Raw genomic sequence first — 18,689 nt, 5'->3', positions numbered from 1 at the left:
TAACCCTATGGGGAAATGACAGATTGACAGTTTCCATGGAAACAAAATGTGATCTTTGACATATTTTCATGACACTCTACATTCACACAATGTGTATAGATACAATAGCAGCAGATGTCACATAAACATATACATGTGAACTTGTAGTAAAAGTGGTATTAGTAGTAGTACCAGTATTTTTTATTTGCTGTCTGGAATTCAGTATTCATTTCAAGATACGTCCGAGTATCATATATCACTTGTTTGATGATTCTATTTCATTGTGTGCTGAACTTAAATTACCTGTACAACCGCAAAACAACTGTAAAGTCACCATCATAGAGTTTTGGTTGGGGTGTTCGCATTTCACATGTAGATATAGAATTGTTCAATGCAAGATGCTCAAATCCTGGCATGAAAATTGGGGTTTGAATGTTTTAATTTTCGTTCAAACATTTAAAGCCTCAAAATACGTGGTAGGTTTCTTCAATTATGTGTGGTTCTTCCAAGGAGCATCTGAAAATATGGTATGTCTAAGAATGCAGTCATTCCTCTACAGGAACAATAAAAACACAGCAGTTGTGAGCATGAATGCTACAACAAATTAAAACACCACAGCAATTGTAAGCATACTCCAAGCTACAAAATAAATCCCCGTAGCAATTATGAGCATGCCCATAGCAACAAAATAAACATCATTGCAGTTGTGAGCATATCCCTAGTAACAAAATAAAAACAAAGCTGCTGTGACCATTCCCTAGCAACAAAATAAAAACTATACCAATTGTGAGCATGCCCTTAACAACAAAGTGAAACCATAGTAATTATGAGCATGTCCCTTGCAACAAAATAAAAGAAAAGTTATGGGCAACTCCAATTTTTATCAACCATGAAAATGGCCATTTCAACTGAGCCTGTTTGAGTCAATGTGATCTCGTATATTACCATTATGGTCTTATGATTAATTTCAGTAGTTAGTTGTACTGCATTATCATTGACACCATGTCTGTCATAGCATAGGAATATGTTGTCCTTAATTCGTTTTCACAGTAAGACTCACTGGTACAAAACTAGGCTGTGCTGAAGGAGGATGTGGAGCCTGTACTTGTATGGTATCAAAATATGACCACAAGGAAAAGAAAATCAGGTTTGCAAGTCTTTTTAATTATAATCTTAATTTCAAAGTGTTATGGTAAACTTTCCAATATTGCTATAAGCAGTCTGAATTTACAACAACTTAGCATAACTTTCAAAAATAATTAATCTGATCTCAGGCCACTAAAGGAACTATAGTGGTCTGAGATCTGATCTACATTCCAGTTATATACATGTATAGCATGGATCTATTATTGAGATCTATTATAATGGGTGGTTTAGAGTAGACTTATCTTTAGCGTCTGACACAAAATTTCATTTGATTACATCAGTGTATTTGGTTTCCCAGATAAAGAGGGTTCCAGGGTTAAAGTTCAGGGTGCTGCTAAATGATAGGAACAAATGAAGGCTATTTTTGGATGACTTTGGTATGTGATCTGTGTCAGGTACAAAGATTCAGTGTGAATGGGTCCAAATCCAGCTTATTAATTATTAGTGTTTTTATGATTTTGCGTCGCCTCAGAATGAAACTCTTGCTTGTATGTATGTATGTATGTATGTATGTATGTATGTATGTATGTATGTATGTATGTATGTATGTCTGTCTGAAAATAGCGTTAGTTTGTGTCTACCTTAGTTTGCCTTTATCATAATAGTACCATTCTAGAGTTTCTGACTTTCTATCTTTCTTTCGATCACTTCTCCTTCTTCATCTAGTCACTTTTCAGTGAATGCGTGTTTATCTCCGGTGTGTTCTATGCATGGTATGGCCGTGACAACTGTAGAAGGTATTGGTAGCACTAAAACTAGACTACATCCTATACAGGTTAGTATATAGAAATGTATAAATAGTCATACAACCATAAAATATTGTTTCCATGCTCTTGAATCAAATTTAGTATTTTAAAAGTTTTTACCTCCCGTAAGGGGAGGTATTGAAATGGCGATGTCTGTCTGTCTGTCTGTCTGTCTGTCTGTCTGTCTGTCTGTCTGTCTGTCTGTCCGTCCGTCCGTCCGTCCATCCGTCTGTCTGTCCATCTATCTGTCTGTTGTGTGTGTGTGTGTGTGTGTGTATCTGTCTGTGTCGTCATTTTCTTTAAAACGGCTGGTTCAATTATAATTAAATTTGCTAAACATCTCCCATATGCTAATGGCAAGAACTGGTTAGATTTTGGTAAACATCCAATAAAGATTAATTATCTTCAGTAATTAAGCTATTTGGAATGCACGTTTCAAATTACATAGAATTTGGCACATACATCAACCATGACAAAGCACACATCCTCTAAAGCCTGTTGATATAGTTTACATTTTATGATTAATTTGCATAATTAATGATTTTCGGTAATTAGACTTTCAAATTTGAGATAATTTTGTATATGTGTTGATGGTCGACGATAAAGAAGTGCATGTGTCATTTAAAGCTTGATGTTTTAACTAATAATCTATATGGTTAATTTGCATAATCAAATTTTTTAAATAATTAGGCACTATGTTAACTATGCAAGCTTCAAATTTCATTTAGTTTCATATAATTATTTTTCCAATTAAGTGATACATCATGTATAATAGCTATAGTTTAGAATGATGAATTCTAACAATGTGCGTCGGCCCTTACGGGAGGCATTCAGTTTAAATCTGGTTGGTGGTTGTCAGTGGTCGTGCGGTTAGCTTGTATGCCTCTTACCTCTGTAGTCTGGGTTCGAACCCACCAAGTGTCGGCTCAGTTTGATTAAAATTTATATATGTCTGTAATTAAGAAGAATGATACTAAGTTGACCCTGCCGAACAACACATGTTTTCCACGAGTACTAGAGCACTAGGGCTTTAGTTGTGATCCTATTTGGATGAATAAAGATAATTATCAGTATTAATAATACTTAACTCAGAGTATAGGTACTTTTTATACCTCACATGTTTCAGCTAAACCATTCAGCCTTTGATTTGTATGTGTGATTAATTATGTCGACTTGTCATTATGACTACAGGAGAGTGTACATCCATCTATCTATCTCTGTAATAGCTGCACTGGAACATTTCTTGAAACTGTTTTGTTAAGACATAATGGCTTAATCATAATGCCAACAGTATTGATTCACATGAGGGTTTTGTACACCTGGTCTATAGATGTTAATATTAATTATTTCTTTTTACCACCCAATCAGTAATGCGTAGCCATCACATTGTTCTCAGAATAGAATCTGTACACCTGGTATGTAGATTTTGATATTAATTATTTCAATACACCTACCAATCAGGAACGTATCGCCAAATCACATGGTTCTCAATGTGGATTCTGCACACCTGGCATTGTGATGTCGATGTATACACTCCTAAGAAACAATCCACAGCCTTGCTATGATGATGTGCTGAGTGCTTTTGAAGGTAATCTGTGTCGTTGTACTGGATATCGACCAATCATAGAAGGGTACAAAACATTTACCAAGGTAAGACGATGAATTAAAGGGGACACCAGCTCAGTTTGTAAACTTTTTTACTCAAGTGAAAATACTTCACACATAAAACATTGATTAAACTATTCTAGTATAATGTTATGTCAATGTATGCCTTCTAGCTATTACATTTCTATAATGTTATGTCAATGTATACCTTCTATCTATAACATTTCAAAGACAATCTTCCGGCATTGTCTGAACAGGTGATTACGTGTAGGGGGTTTCCTTGACATTTTATTTAATATTGATGGTATATATTATAAAGATAATAAGAGGATTAAAAGGAAAGCAAGTAAACATTCAAAAAATGTAAGCAAATATGCCTAGCAACAAGACCACGCCCATAGCAAGAGCCAAAAACTGTTATGCTAGAACGCCATGGGCGCTATTTTTTTCTAAAAGATCTCGAACGAAGTAGGCTGAGTTGTAACACAGTTCCGACAGTGTTCGGAGTGTAGGAATGTTTATTTAATTGTTTAATTTGAATCAAAATGTCACAATGACAAGATTTATGATTGTATGGTGTCATAATGATCATTTATTCAATCATAGACAGTCTATCATTCCATGTAGCCTGTAGGTTGACATTGGAATGTACATTTGATGAATTTCAAATTAGGGGTAAAATTAGAATTTTTGTGTAATGATGACTATAATATAAAAGTACAATATTTTACCAACCTTCTCTGTGAAATGTGTTCTATAGTGTATGTGAGCCATCATATGAAACCACTAACCACGTTATTATTGTGCTAAAACAAAACTGCATAATTTAGCATAGCTGAACAGCCGAACCACCTCTACATATGTAACAAAAAACACTGCGGAGCTATTCTGACAGATAGGTCGCTTGTTTTTATTAGGCCTAAGGCAGAAATTTAAAAAAATGTTTGTTTTCAATAACATGGCTTCAGAAAATAGGGTATGTAGGTCGGATTTTATTTTATTTTATTTTCTATTTTTTGTTGTTGTTGTTGAGAAAATACTTCAACCCTAATATAACATACCCGTTGGTCACAATATTTCTGTGATAGTTTGATGGGGTGTAAAGACTAAAATGAGCACAATTATATGATGAACACAATATGTAGACTGTACTGTAAACATTCATCTTGAAGTATGAACAATCCCGCTAGGTTTCTCTGGAATAGTAATTTTATTTTTAAAATCACTAAACCTACTTGTGCCAAATTTGTTTACACGGAAATAGAAGTACAATTTTACTTTTTGAATGTAAAAAAGTGCTTAGGGTTGGCGGCTTAAATAAGGGGGTGGTGGCGTTATTGGAAACACAAATGTTTATTTGGCCAGATCATATATGGGATTACACTTCTAGCATATCATCATGATAAGACATACACCAACTTATACACTAGAGAATTAATTGTATATCTATATTTTCCACAGGAGTACTGCTGTGGAGGAGGGGGAGATAATGGATGTTGTATGAATGGGAATTTGAATGTGCAGGAAGAAGGGGTATGTAACACATAAATGAAAGTAACCAGAGTGTCAAAATTACTGAAAAAATAGACTTTATTATCTATCTATGTTTTCATTCATTCTTGAAATATAACAAAACTGAATTTATGAATTAGAAAAGGTTTTAAAAAATAAACCTGTTACTGTATTTATGTGTTTGTGCATTGTGTATTTGTCTATGGCATAGAGAATTTATGTTCAAAGAACTTTAAAATACGTTTTTGTGTATAAATAGATTTCCACTGAGTTGGTTAATCCAAGTGAGTTTATTCCATATGATCCAACACAAGAACCAATCTTTCCTCCAGAACTTATGGTGAGTGAATTTTTGTCAAAATTATGTGAAATCATCCTCTTAAATTTATAACTACCACTCATTAATTGTCAATTAGTAATTGTCAGATAGTGTGGAGTGCTCTGAAAAATATATAACACATGCGGGAAATCGACATAATACAACAATTATGCATTGCCAAGTTGTAAGGAAATGCTGAATTGTGTTTCAGCATACACGTTATATTCATATTCATTTATTGACAAATAACTCAGAACATAGTCAATTTAAAACATCAACAACAACAACAACAACAACAACAACAACAACAACAACAACAAAGCACACAAGGGGTAACAAATATAATTACTGTCACTTCCACTATAAAAAAACAGAAAATAATAGTCATAAAATCAGAAGTAACAATAGAGGCATTCATTTATAATGCAGCATTTGTTTTGATTTCGAAGTGTTTCTGAGATATGAGGCACCAAGTACAAAAGCAGAAGTATTACTCATAACGTAGTTAAATGTTGTACTGCGATTCATTGTCTGTCTAGTAATTTCATAATACCAAATATTAAAACTACAACAGTTGTAGGAGGATTCCTTTTGCATAGTACAAAAAAGACATAGTTTGATTATCATTTTGGTCGGAAAAACAGACAATAAAAAGATATTTAAGTTAATCACATATATGAGTATTATGTTTTTAAAAAAACTAACAAGTATATTTCATGATATTTTATCTGTAGAACTCTGACAAACATTGCAGTAAGACAGTACAGTTTTGTAGTGACAGAGTGAAGTGGATTAGGCCAGCAACTTTACAAGAATTGTTGAATTTAAAAGCCCAGTATCCAGATGCCAGACTTGCCATTGGTAACACTGAAATAGGTGAGCTGGTCCTTTGGTTGTCATGTTTCATTTCTTGTGTTCCAATTATATATAATTTGTGAATAAATTCCATCATGCCACATAAAAAATTAAGTATGGAGAACTTGTTAAATAAAATATCATTGAGTTTATCGTCAAGTATGAGTTAAGTCTTCATTTTTATTTTGGTGCAAGAAACAATTGGTGAACTGGCCATTTAGGACGTGTTTGGCACACTTTAATTTGGTAGGCCATGTAAGGTGAAAGTTCACACTACTTGTAAATCACTCAGCTATGTCAGCCTGTCATATTTAGTATAACTAATGCTGACACCTTTCACAACAACTGAATATAGAATATGTCAAGTATGTTAGCAGGATTTATTTCCACGGAAAAAGCTTTTGCATATAAATAAATCCACTACTGAAAAATGCAGACTTTAGGAGTACAGATAATTCCAAGAATACACCCAAATTCCTACTTGTCCTGTGAGTGAAACACATCTTTATAGTGGTACAGCTTAGTATCCACTAAGTCTGTAGAATACTCTCCATGGGTTAAAGGTCAGTCACAGAAATATACTGCCTTCCAGTATTTGGATTAAACACGACACTTGTCAATATGTATAATTAAGTTATTTTAGCTATGCGTGTGCTGACCTATGGGATTGTAACATTTTGTTGTAAAAATTTGCTTGTAGGAGTTGAAGTAAAATTCAAGAATCAATTCTACCCAGTCCTCCTTGTACCAACTCACATACCTGAACTGAAGAAAGTCGAAATAAGCAGTGATGGAGTGATGTTTGGTGCATCTGTGACACTATCAACAATAGACCTAGTATTGAAAACACAGATTCCAAAACTACCAGGTGATGAATTAACTTCTTCAAAGCGACCATATTGATGTGAAAGAGGTTTTTTTATTGGAATTTGGATTAGCAATATAACTATTTACGATGTTTTTCTCCGTTAAAAATGATTATAGAAAAGTCCTTGTTTGTCACTTATTTGATTGTGTAAAGTGTAAATCAACAGTGGTTGGGGGTAAAAGTCAACTTTATTTACAATTTACATTTTTTTCAAAAAACAGTTATGCCATACGTAGCATTAAAAATAGAAATGTTGCTGCACAATGGCAATAGCTTAAACCTGCACTAGCTGCAACTGGGACAATTTTTCTCATCAAATAACCAAAGATGTATTCACTAAAAAATTTGTGAATTATGTATTTAAAAATAACAATTGTGTCTTTTAATTGGTGGTCAAGCAATATTACCTGTAGGTAGTGTAGTGGCAAGTTTAAATTTTGAGCAAAAGCTCAGTTTTGAATTTGTCACCATATTAAAACTCTACAAGTTGTAACTAGAGTATCTTTTTCGATCAGACAACAACAATATATTTACTGAAAATTATGAAAAGAAAGATCCAATCAAATGACATTGCAATTTCTATTGATGAAATAAATGTATGAGGTGATTTATACCATTATTTAAACTCAATTATCTTTGGTAAAGTTTACAAAATCAATTTTAGCTTCCGATATAACAATGTTATGTACATCTCCATTTTGCCATTAAATACACTTTGAGAAATTGTGACGTAACATCATCATCCTATCACTGAGGGAATTGAAGTATTTCATGTATACATCCAGTAAATGTTACCAATTCCCGATCAATTTACCCAAGTTCCCCACAGTCCCGATGTTTATGCAGCCAAAATATACATAATGCTGGGCGTCTCTTTGGATCAGTTATGGTGAAAATGATTTACCACTGATTACTAGTTATATTTACACCTCGGTATGTTTGCAAAGGACATATTAATCAATGGTCAAAATTATCGATGACCAGTACAGAAACAGTTTAAAATCATGATCGCTGTTGAGGGTGCTGAGTTTTGGGTGCGATAATTGTAAAGTGCTACATTAAAAAACTAACATTGGTTCTAATCTTAAAACCGTTCACCATATCTATTTTGTACCAGGTGTTTAAGTTTCATGACTATTTTCTTTGCTTTCAGATTACAAATGTGGTGTGTTTGCTGCTGTGGTAGAAATGTTACGATGGTTTGCTGGACACCAAATTCGAAACGTTGCTGTATGTATTAATATATATATATATATATATATATATATATATATAGACAGTGCTCTATACCGCGATGATCACACAATGCGTGAAACTCCGAGTTACAACCAAGAAAGAGTTCCAGTACTACCAAAACTATTACGCTCTGCCACTGCGGTATAGAGCACTGTCTTAGCAGATTGATACTCACCGAGTTATATATATATATATATATATATATATATACGAAAGAAGACGAATATGTTATTACATTATGTATTTACACTACGGTCAATCAGTAACCATGACCCCAATTTTAGCCCTCAATTGGTAAATCTTGGACACCCTCATGTGATCCTTATTTACAAAGATGGGAAGAACTTTGGTAACTGGAATATAGAGTACGTATTACAAGAAACTTTCAACTTTCAAGACAACAAAAACCATAGACAATGGATGAGTCCCTTTTTCAGTCTAGTATTCTCATCATTTCTATTTTATCAGCAATTGTAACCATTATTTTAACTGTAGGCTGTTGGTGGTAATATTATGACAGCCAGTCCAATATCAGATCTCAATCCACTCTTCATGGCTGCCGGATGTAAGCTTACATTGGCCTCCAAAAGTAAGTCAACTTACAATATTATCATGTGAATGATATTAAAGATATGATCTTTGAATATTTATTATTTAGATATATGTATTAGATATTTAGATATTTGGGGTCCCAAAATGAGCTTTTCGTGAATTTGATACTTAAGTTACCATGCTTACCAGGAATTGTTTTGTACAGTAAAGGTGTACATATACCCGATTTGAATTTGCATAGTGAACAAGACATGAATAAATCATTGATAGGATTTTCTCCAAAATTTCAAACTTTTTGAGTTTCCCTGAGTGTTGTACCACATCTCATACTTACGAGTTGCCAACCGGAAGCGTCTTAAAATGTAACACTCAAGGTTTGAAATTGAACCACCAAACAAAAAAGATGCCATCGTTGTCTGCGCTCGAGTACTATACTGTATGTTTTGGCGCATTTTCATTCGTTGAGTAAATCCACTCAGCGTTCCCTTGTGGCTCGAGAACACCTATGGTATTGTGTCAGATGTATGTATCGTACGCTCTCAGAACAGAAAAAGAAGACAGAACAATAAACGTAAGAGAAAAATAAAGAAACCGCCCCAAGTTAACTACATTTCAATATAGATAAACCAACATTGTAACGTAAAACCTATTCATCAAACTAGTAATTTCACTTTCCATTATGTCCCCTAGATGGTACCAGACAGGTTGCCATGGGTGACGGTTTCTTCACAGGGTATAGGAAAACTATTGTTGAACCAGAAGAAGTCGTTGTATCTATTCACATTCCACACACAAGAGAAGTATGTATGATCAAATACTATTGCATGTAATCATATATCTAATTTCATAAATGTTTTCATATAAATCTTAAATCATAAGATCTTAAATCATTCATTGTGAGAAGAAAGTGATTTATAAATTCTTTAATTTCCTGCAGGATGAGTATTTCTATGGTTACAAGCAATCTCCTAGACGAGAGGATGACATTGCCATCGTGAATGCCGGAATGAGAGTTCTCTTTGAGAGTGGTACTAACATTATCAAAGACTTGGCTCTCAGTTATGGTGGTATGGCACCTACCACAGTTATGGCTAAGCGGACGATGGACGCCTTAATAGGAAGGTGGGATAGTACACGCTTTTTATATACATTCATTTATTTTTATAACACCCAAAACATTTACCAAAATAAAAATATCACTGAATCATTCATTCTATGTGAGTACATGTAAGTGTTAAATTCTGACATTCCAGCTGTTTAACCCATGAAATGCCATAGACTTTTCATGTCAAGACCAAGGACTTTTTTCCACTACAGAGGAGGATCTTACCTACTCTACAGTTAGCAACTTTAATGTGAAAAGAATAATAAATACAATCAATACTATTTTTTGCTTACTATCCACACATTACATATATATTGTGAAATGAATATTAATTTACCCAGATATGAGGAGAAGAGGTGAAAAATGGGCTTATGCAAATGAGTAAACCTACCTGCATATATACAGATGTGGGCTGAGAACCCGGAAGGGACTGTCTGCAGTTGTACAGACATGGCATTGTAAGGGGTTAAAACACTGTAAGTCGTCTGCTATGTACACCTAGGGGTCCCATGCTACGGAAAGCTTAGGCAGTAACTGCAACTAGAAAGGAGCAAACAAAAACTTTGTTGCTAAGCATAATTAAAGTTACACGATTTACCAAAGACTTTAAATTCCCCTTGTGAACTCGGGCATCATGCAAGTAGGTCAAATGGTGGTCTGAACTTGGGATGTGTGTCCTCGTTTCCAAAGTGATGGCAATGTGACGCATCATGTTTGCCAACAAACAATAGGTACTATATCCATATATGCCAGTATCAGACGACCACTGAACTAGCTTTTTTTGAACAATTATGTTTTACTCCAGGAAATGGAATGATGGTTTGATTGATAGTGTGTGTGAACACCTTGCTGAAGATCTTCCTCTGTCACCGTCTGCTCCTGGTGGAATGATAGAATACCGGAGAACTCTGACTGCCAGCTTCTTCTTCAAATTCTATCTGAGTGTATTGGATAAACTAAATGCCAAAGAGGTATGGCAAAATTGTTCTTGAAGATTCACAGTATTAAAATGTACTGAAAACTAAATGAAAAACATGCTTTGAATAAAATATTTAGATATTATTCCCTAAAATTTGTCTTCATTCAGCCAACGAAAATACAAGTGACCTAAGGGGCCCTTGACGTAGACAGGCATTGTTGTGACATAGACGTGCGTTGTCGTGACGTAGAATGACCAGCGTATATATTTCATGCTTTCTGTTGAACCTGGCTCATGCATGGTATAATTTCCATTGTCACCAACTTTGGGATAGACAGTCTGTGTAAGAGAGTTTTAAGATGTAAATTTCTTTTGTTATATATCTAGTCAAAGAAATCAGCATCTTTGATGGCGTCATAGCAGATATTTTCCTTTATTCCATGCAAATATTCTGCATGTCTTCAAAGAAAGTCTATTGACAAATGTATAAAATTACTATCTCCTTTTAATAATAAGTTTCTGGTATATGTGAAGCAATGAAAATAAGTATTCAGGAACTAATCAGAGGTGTATTCTACAATTTGAAAATGACAAAATTGTTTTCACAATTTAAAATTGTGCACACTGGTGGGTCCATATTTGTCTGACTTTAAGGAACTAATATCTGAGGGGACAAATCAGAGAGATAGTTGTACATGTAGGTAAAATATTATACAGTTCTGCTAGCTGAGCCGAAATGGAAGTTGGCTAGAGATGGACTAGTAGAGTACATACAGCATCTACTTCAAATTTGCTGTGATTAAGTTATCTCCTCATGATAGTTGACGTATGTTTGCTTCGCACTACATGTTGATCAATAAATTTACTGATAACAGTTATCTTATCATGTGTTGACAGGTAGCAGAGGCATCGGTTCCATCTTCATTCAGAAGTAGCCTGTCTGGAATTCAGAAGGACAGTATACGCAGCACTCAAATGTATCAGGTAGTTTGTTCACATTTTCACTGTATAAGCGACACATTATGACATACCCACAGCATGAAGTATATGTCTATGAATGTCAGCCATATGACCTCTGACCCATGATATCCATAGTTTCAAAGGTTGATTTACTATGATTTACTATGATCGCCATGGACGAAACCATGGCAAGACAGGGAAGGAAGCCTTAAAGGCTTAGATAATCCCTCTTTTTGTTCTTATGCTGGCTACTAAGCACCACTTCCTTATTTGATACGCTTCCGTGTTTTAAGATCACTTTCTTTTTCAGTCTTCAGGTGAAAGATTTCGAATAATATCTTGCTAGGAATTTAACTGTGTATCTATAGTTAACTCTTTTAAAATATGGGTCCAAGTAGTAGTGAGTATTAACAAACGTCAACTTAATTACCTGACTGAGAATTTCTTCAAATTCAAGAGGAATTTTTTTTTCTGAGGATGAATTTCAGTATAAAAAACTAAATTTCTTGTGAAAAATATTATTCTTATAAAGAACTGAAAAATATTTGCAACATTAGACTCTGATCAACATTTGACACAGATGAAAGAAGATGTTTTGCTGACTAACGTAATACCTACACAGTCTTCTATATAGTGTTGGGCTTAAATGAATGATGTCAAAATGTCCCGTCCAGTTCTGTATAGTAGGGGTATATAGAAATAACGTACTTGTATCAGGAAATGACATCAATGATAACTTCAGTGATACATTCCTCCAAACTGCATTAGCGCCCTCACTCAGGCAAGCGCCCAGTGCTTTTGACTTTTGACGTGTATTAAAAATTTAGGCAAACAAAAATGTTTGTTTCCGATAACATGGCTTCAGAAAATAGGGTAGGTAGGTCAGAATTTTATTTTCTTATTTTCTTTTTGGGGGAGAAATTGCTTCAATCCTAAGACCAGTTTGTAAAAATACTTCTGTGATAGTTTGGCGAGATATAAAAGAAATAAATGAAGACAATGATGTGTGAAGTACATGAACACGATATGTAGACTGTATTTTATAAAGTCAACTAACATTTTTGAAAGACTCGATTTTTCTGGGATGGGATTTTAATAAAGAATTGACCAAAGATAGTTTGGCAGGAAAATTTACACGCAGATAGTAGTACATTCTCACTATGTTATATTGTGTGAATGTAAAAAACACCGTTTAGGGTTGGCAGCTTAAACTAGGGTTGGTCGGGTTACCGGAAACATATCATTTTCTATTTGGCCTTATTTTTATTTTATTCTGACAGGAAGTTGCACCAGGTCAACCTGTTGATGATGCTGTAGGTAGACCAATGGTTCATTCATCTGCCTTCAAACAAGCTACAGGAGAAGCTCGCTATTGTGATGACATTCCCCCAATACAAGGTATCTAGAAATAACAGGCAGTATGTAAATAAAACAACCCAAAAACTACTGCCATTGAATGTGTTCAACCAACCATATTTGACTTTCCTGCTGTAAGGGTTTATGGGGAAAACTGCTGGTGATGAAATCATTTATAACACAATCTTTTTGTCTCCGCATTCATTGAGTTGGTGTAGGCAATTTCTGTTTTCACAATGAGACCAGTCTTAACTCCTTATATATTACCATAGACTATAGCATAGAAACGGAACACGGGTTGCTCCAAAGAAACATTTCCATCACAACTGCACATATCCTCTCTTATTTTGTGGAAACATTATAATATCAGATTTTGTGTTTTTAACACTACAACTTGTAGACTTAGATTTGTCATGTTGCTCTGCCCTCTCCAGCCTGCTCTAGGGTGACTGATGTGGGAGGGCGCCCCATCAGTGTACCTCACAGACTACACAACTTGTTGCGCTATTTCAATAATAACTCCTATTGTTGCTATACCACCACTGCTGCTGCTGCTATTGATGCAACCGTCATAAACTACAAGTTAGTTGCTTACTCTGCCTTGCAACCTTTTGCCGTTTATCTTAGGTGAATTATACCTTGCAATGGTGACAAGTACAAAAGCTCATGCTGAGATACGGTGAGTCGAATGAATTTGGCTGCTACATTTTTAGCCCCCCCCCCACCACCACCACCAATGTGGAGGCTACTACAATGGGCTCCATCCGACCCGTCCATAATACGTCATTTCTCAGACATGCAATATCTGATTTATTTCAAGCCAAATACATATTAGGTGGGAGTTCAAAAAATATCTACATTCAGAAGACTAGGCATATCTACTAGCCGTCATACACAACTTGACAACAGTTTGCTTATGTTGCATTAGTATTGTTATGTTGCATTAGTATTGTTTCGTGTATATTCTTTTCTTTTCCCCCTTTTTTTCTCATTTGTTTGTTTATTTTGCAGTGTTTACACATTGCATGGGAGGGGGGGGGACTGTGTATTCTACGAAGACTTATTTAGATCAGCATGTCAACACATACTAAGTGCATATATCAGCAAATAATAAAACCTGTGAAAAGGAAATTTAGGACAGTAAACTTGTATTTGAGTTTAGAACTGCTGGATACTGAATTCCATGAAACTTTAATAGATTATAGTCCACTTACCAGAGACTCAGAGGAAAGAGATTTCAGGGTTTGGCCATGGCCATTAGGAGTGCTGTTACCTTTGTATTATATCAGAAATATAGCAGACATGAAGTTACCATTCATTAAAATGTGTTGTGTTCTTCTTCACTTCTTAATAGTGACTACCAGTAATAAAGACATGTCTATAATAATAATAACAATCTTTATTCCCAGTAGTATGAGTATTACATAAAGAATTACAACACATACAGTCATTGTAAATATTCACCATGGGAAAGGAGACGAAAAATAGTTGTTTCCACAACTAGTCGAGTCCGACCCCTTTTACAATGCTAAAGATTACTAAAACTCTGGGCCTGCTGATCATACGATATAAAGAGAAAGAGAATATACTATACATGGTTTTCAAAAACGGTTCGCAGTTCAAATACATGCGAAGAAATCAGCAAAATAAACAAACAAATGAGAAAAAAGGGGGAAAAAGAAAAGAATATACAAGAAACAATACTAATGCAACATAAGCAAACTGTTGTCAAGTTGTGTATGACGGCTAGATATGCCTAGTCTTCTGAATATAGATATTTTTTGAACTCCCATTTAAAATGACACCTGCTATTTACATTACCAATATTGATAGGAATGCTATTCCAAAGCTTAGCCCCAGCAAACGTGACGGTGAGCTGCCCGCTCCTATGGTTTGCTATCGGGATAGAAAGATCGTTTCTGGTGCTCTGGCGAGTAAGAAAAGGATGATTGATTGGAGTGAATATACAAACCACTTAAACTGTAATGCCCTTTTAAAAACATATGCATGTGGAGAGTTCTGTTAGACACATTTTGTTCCCAGCTTCTTCCATTGCCATATGATCAGCAGCCATGACCACCTAGCTCTCACGTTGCCAAATCTGGGATGCCCTCTTGCGATCGTTAATTGTGAAATGGTGAAACTTCGTAACCAGAATATGGAGTATTCATATTAATAACAAACTGACTGACAATTGAATAACTAGATAATGTCACACGGACTCACAGCTACAAATAAAGCAACGAATAAATGTTTATACACTTTGTATACTCCGATAATGTATGATAATTGATAGAATATTTTCTTCTCAGTGTAGGTTGTCAGTGGTCAAGCAGTTAGCTCGTGCATCTCTTCCCTCTGCAACCTGAGGTTGAACCCGACAAGCATCAGCTGGGTTTGATTGAAATTTAATAAAGCCTGTACGTAAGGAGGGTGATGTTCAGTTTGACCCTGGCGAAATATGCAGATTTTCCCCCGAGTACTCCGGTTTCCTCCAGCTTCTGTAATACTAGGGCACTGCTCCCATGGCAACCGTCCAAAACATTTCAAATTGATTTGGACAAATAAAGAAACACTTGGTAGAAATTCTTAATTTTAAAAACTATAAATAATGGTGTGAACACAGGCTTAGAATTATCCATCTCTGCTTGTGTCTTAAGAAGTCATCCATGGTACCATTCGTAGACAATTTCTCTTAATTTATTATGCAAGAATGATGTATTTCCCTTGCAGAGCTATTGATGCATCTGAAGCCCTGTCCCTGCTAGGGGTACATACATTAGTTACACACGTTGATGTTCCTGGTAGTAATGTCATTTGTCCAGCAGCAGCTGGTGAAGAAGTCTTTGCCACTGACAAAGTAAGTATGAATAATAATAATAATATTAATAATAATTAAATAATTAAATAAATATTATATAGAAATCATAATTTTTATAATAATCATGTTTATTTGAATATTAACCACCCTACCTGGCATAGTTTGTTATACTGTGTTCAAAAAAGGGGGTCATTTTATGAACATCTGTTGTCATGGTAACCAAAACCACCATAATGTTAATCATTTTTCCACAATTCGACATAAAACATTGAAAAAAAAGATAATACAGTAAGAAAATGTCCATGTGTTAGACATGTATGAGTTAGTGCTACCTGGTGTAACATAAGTTTTTTAAAATTGGATAGCTGTTTCCATGGAAACATGGTAGACATGAAAATTATGTCTTCATTATATACACACACATCTCACAAATAACATTATAAATCTGATAAATATCTTTTTATTTGCACATTGACCCCACTACCAAGGGTAGTTTGTCATGTGAGTTAAAAAAAAGTGGTCATTTAATGAACATCAGTAGCCATGGTAACCAAAATAACCATAAAACACATTAAAAATGTCAAATTTTGGAAGAACATCATTGCCCCGCCCTTGAAGGGCTGACTACATTGAATTGCAATGACCCATTTTCTTCCTAGGTAACCTGTGTTGGTCAAGTGATCGGTGCAATAGTTGCTGATAGTCATACCCTTGCACAGAGAGCTGCTAAACTTGTATCTGTGGAGTATAATGAGCTGGAACCTATCATTACCATGGAGGTAAGAATTAAATTAAGTAGTTGTCAAGCTCAAGTACTTGTCTGTCTCTGTTAAATGCTAAGGTGTATCTGTATCTGTTTGAATACTGGAGACTGTCTCACAATTGAGCAAAAATGTCCAGGGGGGATGTGTGCACTTTGTTAGTTTTAATCACACAGATCACAGAGTGATGACAACGTGGACTTAAAATTGTTCTGGTGATTTACACATTACAGCAGACTCTGGTCGTGCATTCCAATCTTTTAAGGTCCTTGGTATGAATGAATTTTTGTAGATTTCGTTATTACAACTTGGTATGATGAGAGTTTTAGTGTGTCTGTTTCTGGATGGTCTTTTGTTAAACTGAAAGTGAGAGTTAGCAGGGATAGCTACCAGGCCGTTGATAACCTTGAAAAATAAGAGGAAGCTCTGATCTCTTCTTCGGTCTGACAAAGATTTCCATTTAACCTATTTTTCTTTGAGCATAGAAGAAACACTGCTGCCTATGGTAGTTATTTTTTTACAAAACGTGCTGCTTTTCATTGGATGTTTTCGAGCTTGATGCTGTCTTTGTGTGTGTGTGTGTGTGTGTGTGTGTGTGTGTGTGTGGTGCGTGTGCGCAAAGCTGTATGCATGGGTATATACATATGTATGTATGTATTTATGTATGTATGTATGTATGTATGTATGTGTAAAATGTTTGTAAACTGTATAATATTCTTTGAATGTTCATTATGTTACATAATTCTTGTCATAACTGCTTTTCTGCTGAGATTAAACTGTTTATAGGCTGACTACATTTGTTATGTTCAAAGTTAGGGACTGGTCAGTTTCTTCAGCGGGGGGCGGGGGGGGCAGTGGATTCTTAAATTGGGCCGACAAAAAGTCACTGACCCCCACCCCCCCCTATCTGTAAAATCAAAAACAGGCTGACCCCCCTATCACTAAACATGATGCCCCCCCCCCATATATATATAATATTCACATGACAGGTATTTTTTGATCGTGACTCGGTGTGGACTGCTTGACTGTCTTGCATCTACTTTATAAGATCCCGGGTTAGCACTATCATAATTATAATTATTGACTACACAGGGTAAATATATTCCAAAAGGAGTTTAATAGCATCTTGACAGTGAAAGGCATGGGAAAGCTTGAGCAGGGAATATGTATATCTCTTATGGGGGGTCCTAGGGGGTCTCCCTCTAGAAGCCCTGGAGGTTTTTTACTCTGAAAAGTTAATTATTTTGAGACTATTCAGGCCCTTTCAGACAATAATTTTCAAGCTTTACAATACAGCACCAACATGTAAAAAGAAAAAATATTTTTGAAATATTAAGTTTGATAGCATCTTGACAGTAAGAGGTAGGGGGAAGAGCTTGAGACTGGGATGTGTACACCTCATGTAGTGTGTGTGTGTGTGGGGGGGGGTCCTAGGGGGTCTCCCGGTCTCCCCTAGAAGTCCCGGAGGGCCTTTACTCTGAAAAGTCATTTTTGAGACTATTCAGACCCTTTCAGACAATAATTTCCAAGCTTTACAAGACAGCACCAACATGTAAAAAGCAACTACACAGGGTTGAAATACTTTTGAAATATACTTCGATAGCATCTTGACAGTAAGAGGGGAAGAGCTTGAGACTGGGATATGTCTACCTCATGTGGGGGGTTCAAGGGGGTCTTCCTCTAGAAGCCCTCAGGCTGGAGGATTTTTACTCTTTAGCCAATTTTTTTAGACTATTCAGACCCTTTCAAGCAATAACTCAATCCATGCTTTACAAGACAGCACCATCAAGTATCAGAAACTATTCTTTATAACTTACATAGGGTTGAAATATGTTCTTAAGCAGTTAAATGGCCTCATTATATACATGTAGTAAAGGTCAGCACATCTACTGGTAGTATCATTGGTAGGGGAGATTTGGAGTTTAAGGCAATTTTAGACTACCTTGGCA

The 18,689-nt window shown here is 35.4% G+C and overlaps 1 protein-coding gene across 1 annotated transcript in view; it reads left to right on the top strand.

Moving 5' to 3' along the window:
- Window positions 1–18,689, top strand: part of LOC144444229 (xanthine dehydrogenase/oxidase-like) — a 36,047-nt gene that overhangs the window by 4,271 nt on the left and 13,087 nt on the right. Inside the window, exons 3-19 of the mRNA XM_078133644.1 lie at window positions 1,030–1,126; window positions 1,792–1,900; window positions 3,333–3,521; window positions 4,938–4,994; window positions 5,248–5,328; window positions 6,042–6,183; window positions 6,863–7,030; window positions 8,184–8,260; window positions 8,762–8,855; window positions 9,509–9,618; window positions 9,756–9,940; window positions 10,729–10,894; window positions 11,740–11,826; window positions 13,083–13,200; window positions 13,786–13,837; window positions 15,892–16,018; window positions 16,639–16,758. Coding sequence (XP_077989770.1) covers window positions 1,030–1,126; window positions 1,792–1,900; window positions 3,333–3,521; window positions 4,938–4,994; window positions 5,248–5,328; window positions 6,042–6,183; window positions 6,863–7,030; window positions 8,184–8,260; window positions 8,762–8,855; window positions 9,509–9,618; window positions 9,756–9,940; window positions 10,729–10,894; window positions 11,740–11,826; window positions 13,083–13,200; window positions 13,786–13,837; window positions 15,892–16,018; window positions 16,639–16,758 — 1,979 coding nt within the window. The remainder of the gene's footprint in view (window positions 1–1,029; window positions 1,127–1,791; window positions 1,901–3,332; window positions 3,522–4,937; window positions 4,995–5,247; window positions 5,329–6,041; window positions 6,184–6,862; window positions 7,031–8,183; window positions 8,261–8,761; window positions 8,856–9,508; window positions 9,619–9,755; window positions 9,941–10,728; window positions 10,895–11,739; window positions 11,827–13,082; window positions 13,201–13,785; window positions 13,838–15,891; window positions 16,019–16,638; window positions 16,759–18,689) is intronic.

This window comes from Glandiceps talaboti, chromosome 2 (genome assembly GCF_964340395.1).
Source record: "Glandiceps talaboti chromosome 2, keGlaTala1.1, whole genome shotgun sequence".
Lineage (NCBI taxonomy): Eukaryota > Metazoa > Hemichordata > Enteropneusta > Spengelidae > Glandiceps > Glandiceps talaboti.
The sequence above is the reverse complement of the archived record's forward strand: the minus strand, read 5'-3'. Positions and strand labels throughout refer to the sequence as shown.